The 21,596-nt window shown below is 37.7% G+C and overlaps 1 protein-coding gene across 11 annotated transcripts in view; it reads left to right on the top strand.

Annotated features, from left to right (window-relative positions):
- The window catches only part of LOC124787647 (broad-complex core protein), a 223,696-nt gene that overhangs the window by 14,642 nt on the left and 187,458 nt on the right, over nucleotides 1-21,596 (top strand). For all 11 annotated transcript variants that reach the window (XM_047254444.1, XM_047254438.1, XM_047254443.1 and 8 more), the window contains exons 3-4: nucleotides 15,577-15,762; nucleotides 18,706-19,426. In XM_047254444.1, coding sequence (XP_047110400.1) covers nucleotides 15,577-15,762; nucleotides 18,706-19,426 — 907 coding nt within the window. The remainder of the gene's footprint in view (nucleotides 1-15,576; nucleotides 15,763-18,705; nucleotides 19,427-21,596) is intronic.

Here is a 21,596-nt window from a genome sequence, read left to right as displayed (position 1 = left end):
TCCCTAGATTTCTCATCACACACTCCAATGCATAGGTAACTTCCTCTCTAGCTTTCACATTAAATCCTGAAAGATTGTTTTATGTGCTAAGTATGCCTCACATCACACAGCATATGTTTTGCTTATCTATATTGAAAAAATAAGTATTTAGGGTTCACGTGTGGTCACACACATGGTATATTAATAAATAGAGCTAAATGCAGTGGAAAAAGACCTAGTAAGGTAATATTCATATATATACTAAATATATCTCAAAGTAACATTTACTTAGCAATTAGCAGATTAAAGAAATTATGTACACAAGCAAGACAAGTTGGACTGCATTGACACAGCATCCGACAAATGCCTACAAAATGAGGTATGGACCATAGTCCATGATGTACTGATATAAAAATACTGTGTTTAACATACATCAGTGTTTGGTTTACACATGAAATTTCAAGATAGTATTCCTAATATTTACAGTGCACATGAATAAAATGAGTCTTCACTCAATTTGCAACAACACCCATGACTTTACCCAAAAGAGTTCCTGACGATTAAATTAAATCATTTTCTGCAAAGTACACAGTAATAATAATAATAATAATATTAATAATAATAATAATATTTAATACTAATAGCATTCTAAAATAAGAAATCCATCACTAGATATTTAATGGCATTGTCACATTTCAAAATTGTGAAAGAATCTACCCATTTAGTCACATGGCATATATGTATCAAAATCTAAAGCTCACATCTGTCACATAATAGAATTATATAGTTGTATGAACCTGCAAATATAGTGTGGCATAGATTTAAACTCAGTCAGTAGATGACAGACTGAACTTTAGAAATTACATCATCTTACATACTATCTTCTTGACAAAGGAGAAAGGGAAAGAAAAAAAAATGCTTACGGTACTTGTCTATAAGTGTACAGTTCAGTGAATTTTAGGATACCCAAATCTGTATGCATTAGAATGCAGATTTTCAAGAATTTTGAATGGAAGTATGTAAATATTGAAGAATTTCTTTGTCAGATGTCAACACTTCAGGTTTCTCTTTGGATTTCACCAGTGCAGGAACAATATCTCATACCTCAAACTTAGAAAGTTTGCCTTTACCATCATGTTTCTGCTTTTCCCCTATCTCCCTGTTTTTCATCATCTCCCTTACACGCGCTTCTCTCTTTTGTGGTGACAGGATTTTACATGGTTGGAACTCAACATTCTCAGAAATAAAGCTAGCGGGTGTGCAATTAAACATCATTTCAAATGGTGAAAAACCTGTTGAAGAATGTTGTAAGCTGTTCATAATATCCTCAAAATTATTGACATAATCTATCCAACTGGTATTACTACAATATGTCCAAACAGTCTTCCAATTTCTCTCATACAGCTTTCTGCAGGATTTCTCGACAGATGGTAGACAGAGGTCAGAATATGCCTTATTTTAGCATGATCAACAGTCTTTTCAAGCTTGTGGTGTAAACTGAGAACCATTATCAGATAAAATTGTTTTAGGAATACCCACCTGATGAAAAAATTTATTTTCAAACTTACAAATGATTTACTTACTGGTAGCTTTCTTAAGAGGATACAGCCGTATGAACTTCGAAAATACAACCACAAAAACATAACAAATTCCATCCTTAGACTCAAGGAGAGCTTCATAGAGGTCTACAGACACGAGGTCTAGGTTAATATTCGGCAGTATGTTTTGCATTTGACCTTTACTTGTTTGGTTACTTACCGTCACTTTTTGATATCTGTCACAGCTAACTGTCCTTCCTACGTTATAAAAATAGATCTTCCCCTGAATCTTTTGTGAACTTCTGGTTGATCCACAATGACCAAAACTCTCATGTGTATAAGTAATTAAAGTATCAATACATTGTTCCAGCCATCATAGTTCCCAATCATGTGAGCCAGTCTTATGTCTCCTGAATAAAATACCCTTGTGTACCCCATAATACTGTTCAGTTTTCTCCTCCTTTCTTACCCCACATGCTCTTAACCAATATCCAATTTTGATCGTGATTTTGATACCTGCAGATGTCTTGCAAATTTTCAAGATATCTTTCTCCTCTTTCACACCTCTCAAGTACTTAATTTTACACTCTTTAGCTCCTTCTCCAAAGTTGTTAGATGAGTCACTCCCTAAAGTTACCCTAAGCAAAGCTTCAGGAACTACATTGTCTGTGCCCTTAATGTAGCTGATTCCATAATTGACCTGCAGTAAAAACAAGGCCCAACGAGTAATTCTGTTATGGAACAGCTTACACTCCTTTGGATACAATAATGCTTTGTGATCAGTACAGATGACGACTACTGTTCCTCTTACGTGTGAACTAAGATTGAGCCTTGGAGAACTCTAAATGTGATTTCTCCCCATTCAGAATTAATTCCCCAGCTGTATTGTTTTAATTACTAAGTATAACTCCCTGCATTTTTTGTTTTGTTTAGATATGACGTTATTCATTGGTAGGCTGTACCATCCATCCCATAAAATTTAAATTTGTCTAGCGTAATACTGTGATTCTCACAGTCAGATGCCGTATAGGTCACTGAATATAGCTACTGGCTCTGTTTTCTTATCTGATGTTCGTAAAATTTGATGAGTGAACATCTAAATGGCTCTCTCAGTAGGGCAACCCTTCTGAAACCCACTGTACTGAGGCTATTATTGTTGCTAAGGTAAAACATTTTGGAAAATGATGTCAGCAGTGAAACAGGTCTGTCGCTTTTGACATCTCTCTTATCACCTTTCTTAAATAGGTGTTTAATGGCATATTTCAGTCTTATCAGTAAAAATGCCTTGAGTTAGTGATGCATTACATATTTCAAATAAGACTGGAGCAAATCCTAAAAACTGTATTGGTAACACCATTAAAAACAGATGGGATTTTATTTTTGAGAGAACATATAATTTTCTTAATTTCAGAAGGAGAAGTTGGTGATCTATTCATATGATTGAATTTTAATAATGTTAAGTTTTCAACGTACTGCTGTGATTTTTCTCTTGAAATGTTTGTCCCCATAATTTCTGTTATATTTAAGAAATGATTATCAAATATATTTGCTACCTGTTAGATATCATTTATAGCCCTTCCATTAGTTCAATGTCATCCTGTTATCAGGCTGGTAGGTCGGCCTCTCATTTCAGTAAGTCCCATATAATGTTAAGTCTTTCGTGGGACTTACTGATGTCTTGACATTATGTGCATGTGCTTTGATTTTTTCCAAGTTTTTGTAGTAATTTTGAATAGCTTTTATAATGTGCATCTACTGCAGGATCTCTACTCATTCTTGATCAGATACATTTCACTTTTCTTTTCACAAGGTACTTTAGTCCCTTTAGTGATCCCTTTTTTAAACATGTCTGTTCACTGTCCTTGCTAATTAGCTTAGACAGAAAGCCATTTTCAAATAATGACATGACTTTATCATGTAATAGATTAAATTTTATGTTACTGTTTGCTTCATAATAAATTTCATACCAGGTCATCTCCTATAAATTGCCCATAAAAACATTTGTCCTGGAGTAGACATTAATTATTCTAATTTATTTGCACTGTGGAGCAACCATACTGTGAGACACATATGTTATTTTTCCTAACTAATTGTGCACCAAGATCAGAAAGAGCATTTGTTACTAGATAAACTATTATTTTCTTGCTATGAGGGCACCACAAATGTACAAAGATTTGTTTAACTCATGGGAGAGCGTAATAGAAATACTGGAAAAAAAAGGAAAAAACTGAACTGGCTTATACTTGAAGACAGGCAGAGTTTCAAGAATAGGTATTTAATTGAGGAATCTAGGAATACGCTACAGCCCCTACGTATCTACCCCATAGGGTTTGCAAAATCTTGCTTAGACTAATTAAAGTGCACACAGAGGCAGTTCAGCAATCATTCTTCCCACATTCAGTATGCAGATTGAATAGGAAGAAGCCCTAATAAATTGTAGAATTGGAAGTACCCCCTGTCATGCACTTTACAGTGGTTTACATGGTATGGATATTAATGTAAGGATGTTATCTGAGCAGTGTGATGTGTCAGTAAAACTAGGATAAATATTAATGAACTTTGCTGGAGGGTGATTTTACACTAGCTGCTTAATGCACATAACTGCCAAAATAAGTTGAACGATTGAAAGAAACAAATAATTAGCTTCATTTTAATATTTAACCGAGATTTTCAATTTTACTGTTGAAAGATTCTGTGTCACATCAACAATAATGTTGTTGGTGGTGGTTTTCTGCATTCATTACAGTGCTTGACTTAAGTGCAGTTAATTAATTTGTCCCTAAAAGTTACTTCAATCTTAGACTTTGTTGACTCCTGTGTTCAACAAAGTTATAATGATTTTTGTAAACAGAACCAAGATATAGAATTCAGCATATTAGAATTTTCTGTGCTGATCCCAAACTGTGACACTTAGGGGCGATTGTATAATTATTGCTAACTGGAGGTCAGTTTTGACATTAGTTCAGAAATTGGACTCTGTTCATGACTCCACTTTCTTGTTTAGCACAAAATACACTGGGCAACATGGCTAAAATCAGCTGTTGACATCATCATTGCGCTTTGGCTGCAGGCATGAATTTTACATTGTTGATAGACAATATTTATTATTGAAGGTGTTGTGTTATAAACATGGAGAAGAGTAAGCAGAAAAAGGTGTGTTCTTCAAACTTCTCCCTAGCCGAAAAAGATTTATTGTTGGACATTGAATTGGGTCAATATAAGACACAAAAAAAGACGACAAACCGATGAAGTTGTCGTTGCCAACAAAGAAAAGATGTGGGAAGAAGTCGCTGTTAATTTTAATTCACAGAACATATGAATGAATCATGACTGGAAATATTTGACAATGTTGTGCAGCAACATTAAATAAAGAATCGGGGAAGATTTTAAACTGCAGCAAAAACAGTGCAAAAATTTCCAAGGTTGAAATGGATAGACTTGTACATAAGTTCCCCAGTCTTATTGTAAACATCAGTGGAGACTTTAAACATCCATCAGTCAATTGGCTTTGTTAGTTGCGGGCATGACAGGACATCCTGAAAACTAAATGCTTTCTCTGAAAACTAGTAGAACAAATTGTTCGGAACTCCACTCACAATGGAAATAAATTAGATCCAGTGGTAACTATTAGACCTGACTTCTTTGAGGATGTCTACATTGAAACTGGTATCAGTGAGCATGACACAGTTGTGGCAACATGATCAAACTACAAAGGATACCTAAAACAAGTAGAAAATATATGTTCAGTAATTTAGATAAAAAAGAGTAGTGTCATGTATCAGTGAGAAACTTGGAACTTTAGCACAGGGCAGGTGCATGTACAAGAAATGTGGCTCACGTTTAAAACAGTAGTTGACCATGCACTGGATAGACATGTATCCAGAAGAAAAGTTCATAATGAGAGGGTCCCTTCATGGTATACAGGCACTGTAAAGACACTTCTAAAGGAACAGGAATTACTGCTTAATAGGTGTAAAACAAAGCATATGTCTATAGATAAAGATATGCTGAATGAAACATACTTCGCTGTCAAGAGAGCAGTGTGTGAAAAGCACAAAGAAATTTTGGTCATATGTAAAGGCTGTTAGTCCCACCAAAGGGTTTAGTTCAGTCATTAAAGAATGAGAGGAGAACTGAAATTGAGGGTAGCAAAACAAAAACTGAAATGCTTAACTTCATTTTCAAACTTTTCTTTATGAAGGAAAATCCAGGCAAATTGACCCAATTTAATCCTAGGATCAGTGAAAAGATGAGTGAAATAAGTGTTATGGTAGTGTGGAGAAACAGCTAAAATCACTAAAATTGAACGAATTCCTGGGGCCGATGGAATCCGTGCCAGATTCTGTACTGGATTTGTTGCCAAGTTAGCCCCCCTTTAACATCATCTGTCGTAGATCCCTTTAACAGAGAACTGTGCCCAGTAGTTTGAACATTTGAACAAAGTACAGGTCACACCCAATTACAAGAAGGGCAATGGACAGCTTCCATATTCCTAGATTTCTGTAAAGCATTTGACAAAGTAGATAAAAAGAGTAGTGTCATATCTCAGTGAGGAACTTGGAACTTTAGCACAGGATAGGAGCATGTAGACGAAATATGGTTCTAGTTTAAAACAATAGTTGACCATGCACTGGATAGGCATGTATCCAGAAGAAAAGTTCATAATGAGAAGGTATGACCATATGGAATAGGTTCCCAGGTATGCAAGTAGCTCGAAGACTTCTTTAAGTAATGGTGCCTAGTACGTTGTCCTCAACGGCTTGTATTCATCAGAGTCAATTGTATCATCAGGAGTGCCCCAGGAAAGTGTGATAGGACTGCTGTTATTATCCATATATGTTAATGATTTTAATAGAGGGAAACATTCCACGTAGGAAAAATATATCTAAAAACAAAGATGATGTGACTTACCAAATGAAAGTGCTGGCAGGTCGACAGACACACAAACAAACACAAACATACACACAAAATTCAAGCTTTCGCAACAAACTGTTGCCTCATCAGGAAAGAGGGAAGGAGAGGGAAAGACGAAAGGATGTGGGTTTTAAGGGAGAGGGTAAGGAGTCATTCCAATCCCGGGAGCGGAAAGACTTACCTTAGGGGGAAAAAAGGACGGGTATACACTCGGGCGCGCGCGCGCGCGCGCGCACACACACAAACACACATATATCCATCCACACACATATATATGTCTGATATCTTAGACATCAATTTGTTGTAGAATCTTAGAGCATCTACTGATCTCAAAACATAAAGAAGTATTTTGAAGAGAATGACCTCCTCCAATGCAACCAGCAAGGATTCCGAAAACACCGATAATGCGAAATCCAACTTACACTTTTCTCACATGACATACTGAAAGCCTTGGATCAAGGATAAAGCAGATGGTTAGACTCTGGTTTATTGGGAGAGTACTAGGAAAGTGCAATTAGTCTGCAAATGAAATTGCTTACAAATCACTCTTGTTACCCATTCTGGAATGTTGCTCAAATGTGTGGGACCTGTACCAAATGGGACCAACAGGGGCATGAATGTAGGAGACCGTCGCAGAGATGCTGAAGAAACTGAACTGCCAATCTCTTGAAGGTAAATGTAAACTATCCCAAGAGAGCTTACTTAAAAGTTTCAAGAACAGGCTTTAAGTGATGATTCTGGGAATATACTACAACATCCTCCGTGTTGTTGTTGTTGTTGTGGTCTTCAGTCCTGAGACTGGTTTGATGCAGCCCTCCATGCTACTCTATCCTGTGCAAGCCTTTTCATCTCCCAGTACCTACTGCAACCCACATCCTTCTGAATCTGCTTAGTGTATTCATCTCTTGGTCTCCCTCTACGATTTTTACCCTCCACGCTGCCCTCCAATACTAAATTGGTGATCCCTTGATGCCTCTGAACATGTCCTACCAACCGATCCCTTCTTCTGGTCAAGTTGTGCCACAAACTTCTCTTCTCCCCAATCCTATTCAATACTTCCTCATTAGTTATGTGATCTACCCATCTAATCTTCAGCATTCTTCTGTAGCACCACATTTCGAAAGCTTCTATTCTCTTCTTGTCCAAACTATTTATCGTCCATGTTTCACTTCCATACATGGCTACACTCCATACGAATACTTTCAGAAATGACTTCCTGACACTTAAATCAATACTGGATGTTAACAAATTTCTCTTCTTCAGAAACGCTTTCCTTGCCATTGCCAGTCTACATTTTATATCCTCTCTACTTCGACCATCATCAGTTATTTTGCTCCCCAAATAGCAAAACTCCTTTACTACTTTAAGTGCCTCATTTCCTAATCTAATTCCCTCAGCATCACCCGACTTAATTAGACTACATTCCATTATCCTTGTTTTGCTTTTGTTGATGTTCATCTTATATCCTCCTTTCAAGACACTGTCCATTCCATTCAACTGCTCTTCCAAGTCCTTTGCTGTCTCTGACAGAATTACAATGTCATCGGCGAACCTCAAAGTTTTTATTTCTTCTCCATGAATTTTAATACCTACTCCGAATTTTTCTTTTGTTTCCTTTACTGCTTGCTCAATATACAGATTGAACAACATCGGGGAGAGGCTACAACCCTGTCTCACTCCCTTCCCAACCACTGCTTCCCTTTCATGTCCCTCGACTCTTATAACTGCCATCTGGTTTCTGTACAAATTGTAAATAGCCTTTCGCTCCCTTTATTTTACCCCTGCCACCTTTAGAATTTGAAAGAGAGTATTCCAGTCAACATTGTCAAAAGCTTTCTCTAAGTCTACAAATGCTAGAAACGTAGGTTTGCCTTTCCTTAATCTTTCTTCTAAGATAAGTCGTAAGGTCAGTATTGCCTCACGTGTTCCAGTGTTTCTACGGAATCCAAACTAATCTTCCCCGAGGTTGGCTTCTACTAGTTTTTCCATTCGTCTGTAAAGAATTCGTGTTAGTATTTTGCAGCTGTGACTTATTAAGCTGATAGTTCGGTAATTTTCACATCTGTCAACACCTGCTTTCTTTGGGATTGGAATTATTATATTCTTCTTGAAGTCTGAGGGTATTTCGCCTGTTTCATACATCTTGCTCACCAGATGGTAGAGTTTTGTCAGGACTGGCTCTCCCAAGGCCGTCAGTAGTTCCAATGGAATATTGTCTACTCCGGGGGCCTTGTTTCGACTCAGGTCTTTCAGTGCTCTGTCAAACTCTTCACGCAGTATCATATCTCCCATTTCATCCTCATCTACATCCTTTTCCATTTCCATAATATTGTCCTCAAGTACATCGCCCTTGTATAAACCCTCTATATACTCCTTCCACCTTTCTGCTTTCCCTTCTTTGCTTAGAACTGGGTTTCCATCTGAGCTCTTGATATTCATACAAGTCGTTCTCTTATCTCCAAAGGTCTCTTTACTTTTCCTGTAGGCGGTATCTATCTTACCCCTAGTGAGATAGGCCTCTACATCCTTACATTTGTCCTCTAGCCATCCCTGCTTAGCCATTTTGCACTTCCTGTCGATCTCATTTTTGAGACGTTTGTATTCCTTTTTGCCTGTTTCACTTACTGCATTTTTATATTTTCTCCTTTCATCAATTAAATTTAATATTTCTTCTGTTACCCAAGGATTTCTACTAGCCCTCGTCTTTTTACCTACTTGATCCTCTGCTGCCTTCACAACTTCATCCCTCAAAGCTACCCATTCTTCTTCTACTGTATTTATTTCCCCCATTCCTGTCAATTGCTCCCTTATGCTCTCCCTGAATCTCTGTACCACCTCTGGTTCTTTTAGTTTATCCAGGTCCCATCTCCTTAAATTCCCACCTTTTTGCAGTTTCTTCAGTTTTAATCTACAGGTCATAACCAATAGATTGTGGTCAGAGTCCACATCTGCCCCTGGAAATGTCTTACAATTTAAAACCTGGTTCCTAAATCTGTCTTACCATTATATAATCTATCTGATACCTTTTAGTATCTCCAGGGTTCTTCCATGTATACAACCTTCTTTCATGATTCTTAAACCAAGTGTTAGTTATGATTATGTTGTGCTCTGTGCAAAATTCGACCAGGCGGCTTCCTCTTTCATTTCTGTCCCCCAATCCATATTCACCTACTATGTTTCCTTCTCTCCCTTTTCCTACACTCGAATTCCAGTCACCCATGACTATTAAATTTTCGTCTCCCTTCACAATCTGAATAATTTCTTTTATTTCATCATACATTTCTTCAATTTCTTCGTCATCTGCAGAGCTAGTTGGCATATAAACTTGTACTACTGTAGTAGGTGTGGGCTTCGTATCTATCTTGGCCACAATAATGCGTTCACTATGCTGTTTGTAGTAGCTTACCCGCATTCCTATTTTCCTATTCATTATTAAACCTACTCCTGCATTACCCCTATTTGATTTTGTGTTTATAATCCTGTAGTCACCTGACCAGAAGTCTTGTTCCTCCTGCCACCTAACTTCACTAATTCCCACTATATCTAACTTCAACCTATCCATTTCCCTTTTTAAATTTTCTAACCTACCTGCCCGATTAAGGGATCTGACATTCCACGCTCCGATCCGTAGAACGCCAGTTTTGTTTCTCCTGATAACGACATCCTCTTGAGTAGTCCCCGCCCGGAGATCCGAATGGGGGACTATTTTACCTCCGGAATATTTTACCCAAGAGGACGCCATCATCATGTAATCATACAGTAAAGCTGCATGCCCTCGGGAAAAATTACGGCTGTAGTTTCCCCTTGCTTTCAGCCGTTCGCAGTACCAGCACAGCAAGGCCGTTTTGGTTATTGTTACAAGGCCAGATCAGTCAATCATCCAGACTGTTGCCCTTGCAACTACTGAAAAGGCTGCTGCCCCTCTTCAGGAACCACACGTTTGTCTGGCCTCTCAGCAGATACCCCTCCGTTGTGGTTGCACCTATGGTACGGCTATCTGTATCGCTGAGGCACGCAAGCCTCCCCACCAACGGCAAGGTCCATGGTTCATGGTTCATCCTCCGTATTACTCAAATAGGGATTGTGAGGACAAGATTAGATTAATTGCAGCACACAAAGAGGCATTTAAATAATCATTCTCCCTGTGCTCTTTACATGAGTAAATGGGAAGAAGTCTTAATAACTGGCACAATGGGACGTACCCTCTGCCATGAACTTCACAGTGGTTTGCAGAGAGTACATGTAAATGGATAAAACTGGAAGCAGTAAGTTTGTCAGCCCTACTGTTATGGAAAATGGACAGAAGCTTATTACTTTCCTGAAGTCACAATTTATTCCTTTTTCAACTCCCTATGATGACACTGCAGACTTCCATCCCATTGTTATTTGTGGTGATTTTTGTACGTTTTAATACACTTGCATAAATCTTTGAAATAAATTTACTGCTTAAAAGGTAGTTAATGATACACAGAAGCACCAAAGAGACTGGTATAGGTTTGCGTATTCAAATACAGATATATGTAAACCGGCAGGATATGATGTTGCAATCTGCAACTATACAAGGCAACAAGTGCCTGGTGCAGTTTTTAGATCAGTTACTGCTGTTACAGGAGCAGGTTATTAAGATTTAAGTGATTAGAAACATGGTGTTATAGTCGGTGCATGAGCAATGGGTCTGAGCATCTCTGAGGTAGCGATGAAGTAGAGATTTTCCTGTATGACCATTTCATGAGTGTACCATAAATATCAGGAATCCGGAAAACATCAAATCTCCAATATTGCTGCAGCCGGAAAAAGATTCTGCAGGAATGGAACCAACAATGACTGAAGTTAATCGTTCAATATGACAGAAGTGCAATGCTTCTGCAAATTGCTGCAGATTTCAATGCTGAGCCATCAACAAGTGTCAGCGTGCGAACCATCACCGATATGGGGTTTCGGAGCTGAAGGCCCACTTGTATACCATCGATGACTGCACGACACAAAGCTTTACGCCTAGCCTGGGCCTGTCCACACCAACGTTGGACTGTTGATGCCTGGAAACGTGTTGCCTGGCTGGACGAGTCTTGTTTCATGAATCCATATACCCTGCATGTCAGTAGGGGACTGTCAAGCTGGTGGAGGCACTATAATGATGTGAGGCATGTGCGGTTGGAGTGATATGGGACCCCTGATACATCTAGATGTGACTCTTGTCAGGTACTTGGGCATTCCAGCTTTGGTAGTGTGACACCCCACACGTACAGAATTGCTACAGAGTGGCTCCAGAAAAACTCTTCTGAGTTTAACACTTCCACTGGCCGCCAAACTCTGCAGATGTGAACGTTATTCAACATATCTGGAATGCCTTGCAATGTGCTGTTCAGAAGAGATCTCCACCCCCTTGTACTCACGGATTTATGGACAGCCCTGCAGGATTCATGGTGTCAATTCCCTCCAGCACTACTTTAGACATTAGTCGAGTCCATGCCACATCTTGTTGGGGCACTTCTCCTGCTCGCAGGGGTCCTACACGATATTAGGCAGGTGTACCAGTTTCTTTGGCTTTTCAGTGTATTATTAATTACATTCTTGTTCACTTCCTGGCCTAATAAAGATTGAAATAACAGCAAAGGTGTTCATTCACATTGTCAGTAAACGAACAGACAACTGTAACTTCAAATGAAATTATTGTTCTTGCAGAAAATAAAAATGAAGAAGAATGTGTACATTTAGCTGGTAAGAACAGTATTGTGAGGTGTCTGTGACCTCGGTACATTACTGGTGCGGGATTTCCCTGTAAACTCCTCCCCTAACAAATAAAGTGTTATCTGTGTCAGGCTCCTCATCCAATGCACTGACAGCGAATATTGTATTGTGCAAGTCAGATGCTGCAGCTATGCTAATTGTCATGTGATTTAGTTATACTCTTTTAAGTCCTAATGATAAACAACTCAATATTTTGCATATTGACAAACATTGACAGGGGGGGAAGTTGCAAGTGAAGTGAAAAAGTTCCCAGGACTGACATGAGACCGAACCTTAGATCCTTGGAAAATTGTATTCCTGCATGATGCAATCACTGAGCCACTACCTGATCTTTACTAATTGACTTACTTAAGTGTACTGCTAGTTCTGTTCGTTAATTGTGCGCAGTCGCTGTAGCAATTTAAACACTTGTTTTATAGTTAAAGTTTAATGTGAATTGTGTAGTTACTGCTGTTCTAGCCTAAAGAACATTTTGTGTGTTCAACCATTATTGGTTGCTACATTAATTATGAGTGATCACCAAGAATTGTTAGGAGAATAATTATTATCTGCATTCATTACTTACACAGCTGACAATCACCCAACCCTAGTGAGGGGAATAATGTTTGTCTTCAGCAGTGTATATTTATATATTTACTTAACATTTTTAACAGTAATGGAAATACCTGGATATAGCAGCATGTAAAATAAGGGAAAAGCAACCACTCACGTATAGCGGATTGATGTGTGGAGTGCAGGAACACACAATAGAAAAATAACATGTGGCCACTGAGATGGGGAGGGGGGTTGCATGCATATGTATGTGTGAACGTACACACAATTGCTATAAAGAGAGCTAGTGTAAATGCTGTTTTCTGTGCTTGGTGTGTTGAGCCACTATGAGTGAGTGGTTGGCTTTCCCCTGTTTTATGTACTTAATGTTTTTTAGGTCAGTAACAACTTCTTTATAACATCAATGTAAATTTGTGGATGTATGACACATAAACTAAAGGAAAGATTCACTTCTAGATGACTGATGTTACGGCACGTAGAAACACGCAACAGAAACAGCATTGTTTTGAGCTCTTGCCGTAGTAGATGTACATACATTCATACACAGGAAACTTGCTGCAGTCATGGTCATGTGTGTTCTGGTGATTGTGGTTGTGTGCGTGAATGTGTGTGTACTACTACTACTACTACTACTATGTTAGTTAGTTGTTATATATATTTTACAGTACAGTGTTAAAGATTAATATTTCTATTATTTACCCCATTCCCTTAAATGGCACAACATGCATATACTATATTAATAGATTTATTTATTCCTATTCAAGAATTCATCTATGGTATAGAAGGAGTTGTCAAGGAGATATGATTTCAATTTATTTTTGAAGCTATTACTGCTGTTTGTCAGACATTTTATTTCATCTGGTAATTTGTCAAAAAATTTTATAGCAGCATATTTTACCCCTTTCTGTGTCAAAGATAGGTTGAGTAAAGGATAGTGTAAGTCTTTCTTTTTTCTGGTATTATAATCATGAATGTGACTGTTGTTTTTAAACTGGTCCATGTTGTTGAGAACAAATTTCATTAGTGAGTAAATGTACTGTGAGGCCGTTGTAAGAATTCCCAGTCTTAAAAAGATGCCTACAAGACGTGCGACTATGAACCCCACTCATTGTTCCAACCACCTTCTTTTGTCTAAGTGTTGAGTTACCCCAAGGTATTATTCCGTATGACATCAGAGAGTGAAAGTATGCAAAGTATGTTAGCTTACTAATTTCTGTGTTCTCAAAATTGGAAATTATTCTTATTGCAAAAGTTGCTAGAACCTAGTCACTTTAGAATACCCAAAATATGAATTTTCCAATTAAGATTCTCATCTATATGTACACCCAAAAACTTAGTATGCTCCAACCTGTCTGCTGACTTCTGTTGATGTATTATATTTATTGAAGGAACTGCATTTTTTGCAGCAGAAAATTGGATGTACTGTGTTTTTCCAAAGTTTAGAGCAAGCCCATTTGCAGAAAACCAGTTAATGACTTTTCCAAAGACCTTGTTTGTATAGTTTTCAATTGGAGTTTCTTTTACTGAATTAATAATGATGCTTGTATCATCAGCAAACAGTGTCAGTTCAGCTTCTTGTTTCAGATAAGAAGGGAGGTTGTTCACATATATCACGAATAGAAGGGGACCCATGATTGAACCCTGTGGTACACTTAATGTATTTCACCCCAGTTAGATGACGTGGCAAACTTATTTAAATTACTTGATCCTTATAAAGAAACTTTTTGTTTCCTGTTCTGTAGGTGTGGCTTAAACCACTCATATGCTATCCCATTTTTACCATAGAATTGTAATTTCTGTAACACAATGTCATGGTTCACAAGATCAAATGCTTTGGACAAGTCACAGAAAGTTCCTATTGGTGACATTTTACTATTTAAAGACTCTATTATGTGGACAGTGAAATTGTATATTGCTGTCTCAATGGAACAGCATTTTTTAAATCCGAACTGTGGTTTACAAAGTATCCCATTACTTTTGAGATGGCTAACTACTCTTTGAGTACATTATTTTCTCAAAGATTTTTGAAAATGCTGTAAGCAAGTATGCTGACCGATAATTATTGAAATCTGTGGTGATCAAGAGCTTGAAAGCTAGTAAAATGCTGTTTCTGTTGCTTCTTTCTATGCACCACACATCTATCAGCAATAGGTGAATGATTGCCTTTCCTTTATTTTATGTTTTATTCGCTTCATTTTAACTTGTATTTGCACAGAACATGTAATGCACTAGGTTTTGAACTGACTGTTGTAGTTGAACTCTACTTTATTCACGAAATATAGCCCAATCAAAAATGATCCTACTTCATGGAGACATAATCTGCAGGATTAACATTTATACACTGCAGATTTCCAAGGTTGTTTTGATCTGAGGTCATGTTCTGTGTTAATCTTAAGGTCAACTGCTTTATATTATCAGCCCGTAAAGAAAATTAATTTTTAATCTAAAGTGCTATTAGGTTTAAGGATGCGACATATGGTCATCTACTTCTACACAAATAACGAGCAGAAATTGGCATTTTAGCATGTAGACTTGTACCCCACACTCATTTGTAGTAGCTGTCACCTGGAATAATTTTTCATTATGTGTGAGTTATGATTAATTATTGGCTCAGAAATGTCATATTTGTTGTGTACAGATATCACCATCATTTTATACGTGAATTTGTGTATAGCATTGAAAGAACACTGTATGTTCCGCATTGTTTGCAGTGTAACTTTTGAAAGACTGGCACCGTTACACAGCTCTTGTTTCACTATTCTTGTATCAACAGATTTCTGCTGATCATCTCATGGTCAGTATGGGAGTTTTTCTAGTACTCCATCTATAGCTTTGTTGTTTCTAGAGTACTCCTTGCAAGCACCCAGTGATAGTCCTCCAGGATGTGGCATTTGCGGATCTCCATGCACTTGTTGAATTTATCTACCATGGGGAAGTAAATGTGCACCAGCGCAATCTCAGCTCCTTTCTAAAAACTGCTGAAGTTTTAAGAGTTAGTGGACTTACGCAGCAAGCAGATGAAAGAGAAGAGGTAAGTCCGTAATTTCATTGAAATCTTTACCATAACTGTTTTTAAACGAATTCACCATAGCAGATAATTCTTCATTTGGTTGTAGTCTGATGCAACAAGCCTTCCTATGTTTAATTAATGGTTCTCCTCCAGTTCTTAACAGTTCAAGCTTTTAAAAAGTTGTAAGTGTAAGTAGTCTACGAAATAAAAACATTACATTGCTGCTATAATTGCAGTGTGAAGACGCATAACATCACCTCATTTTGTTTTGTTGTCTCCCCTTTCCTACCTAACCCCATTTGTTGTCATTATTTATGTAGTGTTAGTCTTCGCTTTCATTCCTTCTGTTTCAGCAGCTAATAAGTTATATTTTTACTACAATTGAAACTTGAAAAGTTCATGATTATTCGCATTCAGGGTAACTGCTGCAATACTGCACAAAGTTAATCATATAAAAAGAATTTGCAAGACCCTTTTAGTAAAGGATATGACCAACTATTGTGATTAAAATAATTTGTAAATGTTTTGAGTTCTGTAATGAGATAACCAACTTTAGGATAGGCCTGTCATCCACTTTTGTTCAAGCAATATAATCATCATCATCATTGGAAAATATATGAAGGTTAGTAATACACTGAGATGATAAAAGTAATGGAATACCCCCTAATATCACTTCCCATTTCCCAGCATAATGTAGAAACTCTATGTGGCATGTACTCAGCAAGTTGTTGGAAGTCCTCTGCAGAGTTATTGAGCCATGCTCCTTCTGTAGCCACCCATAACTATGAAAGTGTTGTTTGTGCAGTATTTTGTGCTGATTTCTCGATTATGTACCATAATTGTTCATAGGGATTCATGTCGGGTGATCTGAGTGGCCAAATCATTTGCTCGAATTTTCCCGAGTTTTGTTCACACCAGTCATGAATGATGTGGTCCATCGACAATTCCATCATTGGCACTTTTATTTTCACAAGTCCATCTTGATCACACAGATTTCTTTACACTTTATTACCAGGTTTGGCTTCAGATCGATAAAATATTCTGATAAAAAATCATTGTCAAGTTAAACATGTGAGTACATGGTACGTGCTCATGGACTTGTGAAAATAAAAATTCCAAAAATAAAATGATTGCAGACTCATTTACAGACTTCATGTCTGATCCAATATGACCATATGGTCATGAGCACAGGAGAGGTGCTGCAGGCAATGTCTTATTGTTAGCAAAGGCACTCGAATCGGTCATATGCTGCCATAGCCCATTAACGCCAAATTTCACTGCTCTGTCCTAACGGATATGTTCGCTGTACATCCCGTATTGATTTCTGTGGTTATTTCATGCAGAGTTGCTTGTCTTGTTTGCATTGACAACTCAATGCTAACACAGCTGTTCTGGGTCATCAAGCGAAGGTTGTCAGGCGCTGCATAGTCCGTGGTGAGAGGTAATGCCTGAAATTTGGTATTCTTGGCACACTCTTGATGCTGTGGATCTTGGCATGTTGAATTTCCTAACAATTTCCTAAATGGAATGTCCCATGCATCTAGCACCAACTACCATTCTGTGTTCAAACTCTGTTAATTGTCGTCATGTGGCCATAATCACGTTGGAAAGCTTTTCACATGAATCACATAAGTACAAATGGCAGCTCCACTGATGCACTGCTATTTTATACCTTGTACACATGATGCTACTGCCATCTGTATATGTGCATATCACTGTCCAATGACTTTTGTCACCTCAGTGTTTTATTTCAGTCCTAAGTCTTTTAAACCTTCTGGTTCTCTTGTATGAGAAGTTTTTTTTGACAGAGTATCAATGATTTTGGTGGAAGTTGAGGAGATATCTTATTGTAGAGCCACCGAAATCATTTCCCATTTTACATTTGCGACATGTGGAATGGAATTTCCTCGTCTTGAAAGTCATTTGTTATGTTAGTAGGAAGCAATTTTGTCAAAGAAATTTCTGATCTAATTAATAGTTATATTGTGAAACCAGTTCTTAGGCATACAGCTGAGTGTTAGTGTCTTATTGGAACAGAATTTTGTTGACGTAGCTCACCTCCATCATCAGCTGTTACTAAAACAATTAGTAGCAGCAATTGTGTCAATGAACTACGGCACCAAAGCATTGTTTTAGGAATACGCACCCAACCGTATGCCAAAGGATTGGTTTTGCAGCTACAATGCCAGGAGAACATGATGATTTATAACAGTTATGTTAATTTGTAATGCGAGTTTGACTGTCTATAAACACATTGTGAGTTAGTAATCTCATTTGAGCTAACCTTACTGTGATTATTATTATTTTGTATTTTATAAAAGAAATCTGAGATTACTAGTGTGTTTAGTCCGCCGACAAAGTGAAAGATTACGAGGTGAAGAAGGTATGCACAACAAACATCAACCGTGCTGTGCCCGCCCCCCCCCCCCCCCCCCCCCAACTTAAATAAAGAGAACGGAGCCTTATTTCCTGAAGGGGGAAAAAAGAAACAAAGAGTTGGACTTACGAATGGCATTATAAGAGTGGTCAGAGTAGAATGTGTCTTCTGTTTGAATACTAACATGATAGTCTATTGCTGTGAGACGGAGAAGCAAATAACAGGAGTGTAACATTAATACAGCATGCCTGGGGAAAATGTGCCAATAATGGAAGATAAAAAAAATGAGAGTAACAATTGAAATCTTTAATTATAATTTCCAGTTTTGTTTCAACTTTCTTAAAATACTTTTACCAGCCAAAGAAGTTGCACTATTTGAAATGTGGCGACTAAAATAAATATTGGCTAATTCACTTAAAAGATGAGTTGTAGTCATCGTTTCACCTGACATTTAAATTTTTCTGAATGAGATATTCATTAAAAATAATTCGAGTTAATGAATTTGTGATGTAATGTATTAATGGTTTAATAGTTCTTTGAAAGGACTTTATGTGAGGTACAATTTGTTTCTGTTATGATGTCTGCAGGTGCCAGTTCCACCACACAGCTCGTTCCCACGCAATGCTCTGCACCACAGTCTCATGGATGACACTTTCTTCACCTCCCCACACTCGCCACCAGTACACTCGACTCCCACTGGTGTTCCAGTCAACCAGTTGCTGCGAAGAGCTGCCATGGCAGGCGGAGGCGGTGCCATCACAGGTTTTGGGAGGCGGGAGAGGCGGATGTCTCCAGATCATCAGCACCACAATTTACAGGATCCATCAGCTGATCAGTCACAGATTCCGATAACAAACAAACGGGCACGCACTTCTGAACCCACTACCGAAACAGCCCCATGCCCCAGCCAACAGCAGCAACCATCTCCAGCCGATTTTTCGACTTCCAATTTTCCTTCTGGCAAGCAGTCACACCAGGGAAACATAAAGATGGAGGCAGAGGGTAATGGTGGTGGCGAGCGCGAAACTTCGCCCTCACCAAATGGCAGGAATGTGATGGACGGTGTCAAGTCAGAGCCTGCCGAACATTGTGGCACAGGAGGAGATGTGGAGAACAGCACTGACTCTGTAGAACAGGCTGATGAGACCCGCCAGCAGCAAACAAAAGGCGAACAAGATGACCATGACAGTGTTCAAGGACAGCCACCTTCCTATCTGTCTGCTGCTGAAAGCAAACTCTTTGGTTCCATTACCTCTGCTGGTAGCTTCAACTTCAGCATGGCAGCACTTGCAGCAGATCCAATTACAGGTGAGAACATTGGTAGATTGAAATGTCAATGGTGATGTTGTTTTAATCACTTTGAAGCAGCTTCATTGCTAATCTTGTGTGTCTTTTTGTATCTTCGTGATCATTGCATGCTACATTCATATGAGCTCTATTTGAGCCATGGCCTCCCTGTGTGTAGTCCCTCATAGATTTTAACTTTAGGTCAGTTACAGAGCCAAAAATATTTTGTTAAATATTTAACATAAAACATCAGTCTCAATGGAAATAAACTTCTGAATTACACCATAACCAGCTATACTACCTTATTATCCACTCAAATGCACCAGAAGCACATGAAGTGCATTAAGAATGTTCATTTTGTTTTATTTAATTTTTTTATTCTGAAACTCTATACTGTAAAAATAAAATAAATTTATTTTCGGTCACATCTTTTACTAAAATGTCCGTCGTCATTAAAATTACCCTTCATTTTGAAGCACAATGAACAACCAGGTACTCTTCCAAATCCTCTGCGGTCATATAATGTTGATCAGAAAAAATGTTTTTGTAGGAGGAAAATTATCTCTCCCCATGACAAGATGATGATAGATGATCATCATCTTCCTTTCAAGGATTATGCTGTTCTCTCTCCCAAACTCAAACAAAATAATTCCCATCTTTTTTTAGGCTTTCCAATATCTCTTTTTTCTATTTTGCTTGTAATTCAAGATCCTCTGAGGAATTCTGTGACCTGGAATTCTCATGAGGTGTTGCTTCCAACTTCACGATATTTTTGAATTTTTTCATTCATGCTGAAAATATTTAATTTTGTTCTAATATTTTCGTTTCTAAGCATATCTCTCCTTGTGCAGCCTTTCGTCTTTCTTAGGAAGGTCATCTCTGCCATTCAAATTTTGTTTTTTTTGTCTTTCTGTGGCAAGCCAGCTTTTGTTTCCATAGGATGACACCAGAATTGCTGTTACTTCATAGAATTTCATGATGGCTTCTTTTTGTACTTTATGGCCCAGTATTCTGCTATTGGTACCACAGACAGCCTGGAATTTTGTGTATCTTATTTCAATATCGGTGTGCAAATCAAAACTTGGAGCACAGCCTAAATTAGGGATTTGAGACACTTGTTCTAAAACTGAATTATCCAAAACAGTTTTTGATCTGACTGGATATTTTCCTCGGAATGCCATTATTTTTGTTTTGTTACTAGAAATTTTAAAGTTGTACTTCTTGCAAATTTTGTTCAGCTGGTATACTGATCTTTAGAGGTCACCTTTATTTTTTAAAATAATAATGATGTTATCAGCAAACAAAAGTATATTCAGGTATTCCTAATTAGTTATCTCACTTCCTTTGTTTACTTTACATTTTCCATTTGCGAAGAATGAAGTCACTGTAGAGATTAAAAAGGATAGGTGATAGTCCACATCCTTGTCTAATGATTATTTCTTCGAATTGATTCCTACCTGTGTTTATTACAGTGCATGTAATTTTGTAAAAACTTTTCACTACCTCTATTAGGCGATAAAGATATCCATACTCAAGGCATAATCTTCCATAGGCTATCGTGTCTCACAAGTCAAAGGCCTTCTCAAGGTCGATAAAGGCCATATGGGTTTCTTTATTAAATTCTCTTGTGTTTTTCTATGTTTCAAATTACAGACACATTGTCTGTGCATGAACTACCTGACCTGAATCCATTTTGTTCTTCAGAAATAGTAGTTTCTGTAATATTCTTCATGCGGTTATTGATGATTTTTAATTATAATTTGAATCCACTGTTTAGAAGGTGCATGCTGTGAAAGTTTTTACAGTCATTACATTTCCCTTTTTTGAAAAGAGAGATTACTTCTGCTGTATACCAAACATCTGGGACCTTGCAGTTCGACCAACATTCATTTATTAATTGTGAAAGTCTTTTATCTAGTGGTAACCCTCCATATTTAATTAGCTCTGCATTTATTCCATCTATTCAAGTAGCTTTTCTGTTCTTCATGCCTTTCAAAACCTTTTGTAGTTCGTCCATAGTAATTGGATCTACTGTTTCATTGTACATACTTTCTTCACGTCATCTTCTGTCTTCTGTATACTCCACAGATCGGTATAATGATTAATCCATTGTTCGTTGGGTATAATATTCAGTGAGACAGTGTCCTTTTTCTTCCTTGTTGAGGACTTTCATGACCTTGTATGCACATTG

Source organism: Schistocerca piceifrons, chromosome 3 (assembly GCF_021461385.2).
Source record: "Schistocerca piceifrons isolate TAMUIC-IGC-003096 chromosome 3, iqSchPice1.1, whole genome shotgun sequence".
Taxonomy (NCBI): domain Eukaryota; kingdom Metazoa; phylum Arthropoda; class Insecta; order Orthoptera; family Acrididae; genus Schistocerca; species Schistocerca piceifrons.
This window is presented reverse-complemented; position numbering and strand designations above follow the sequence as displayed.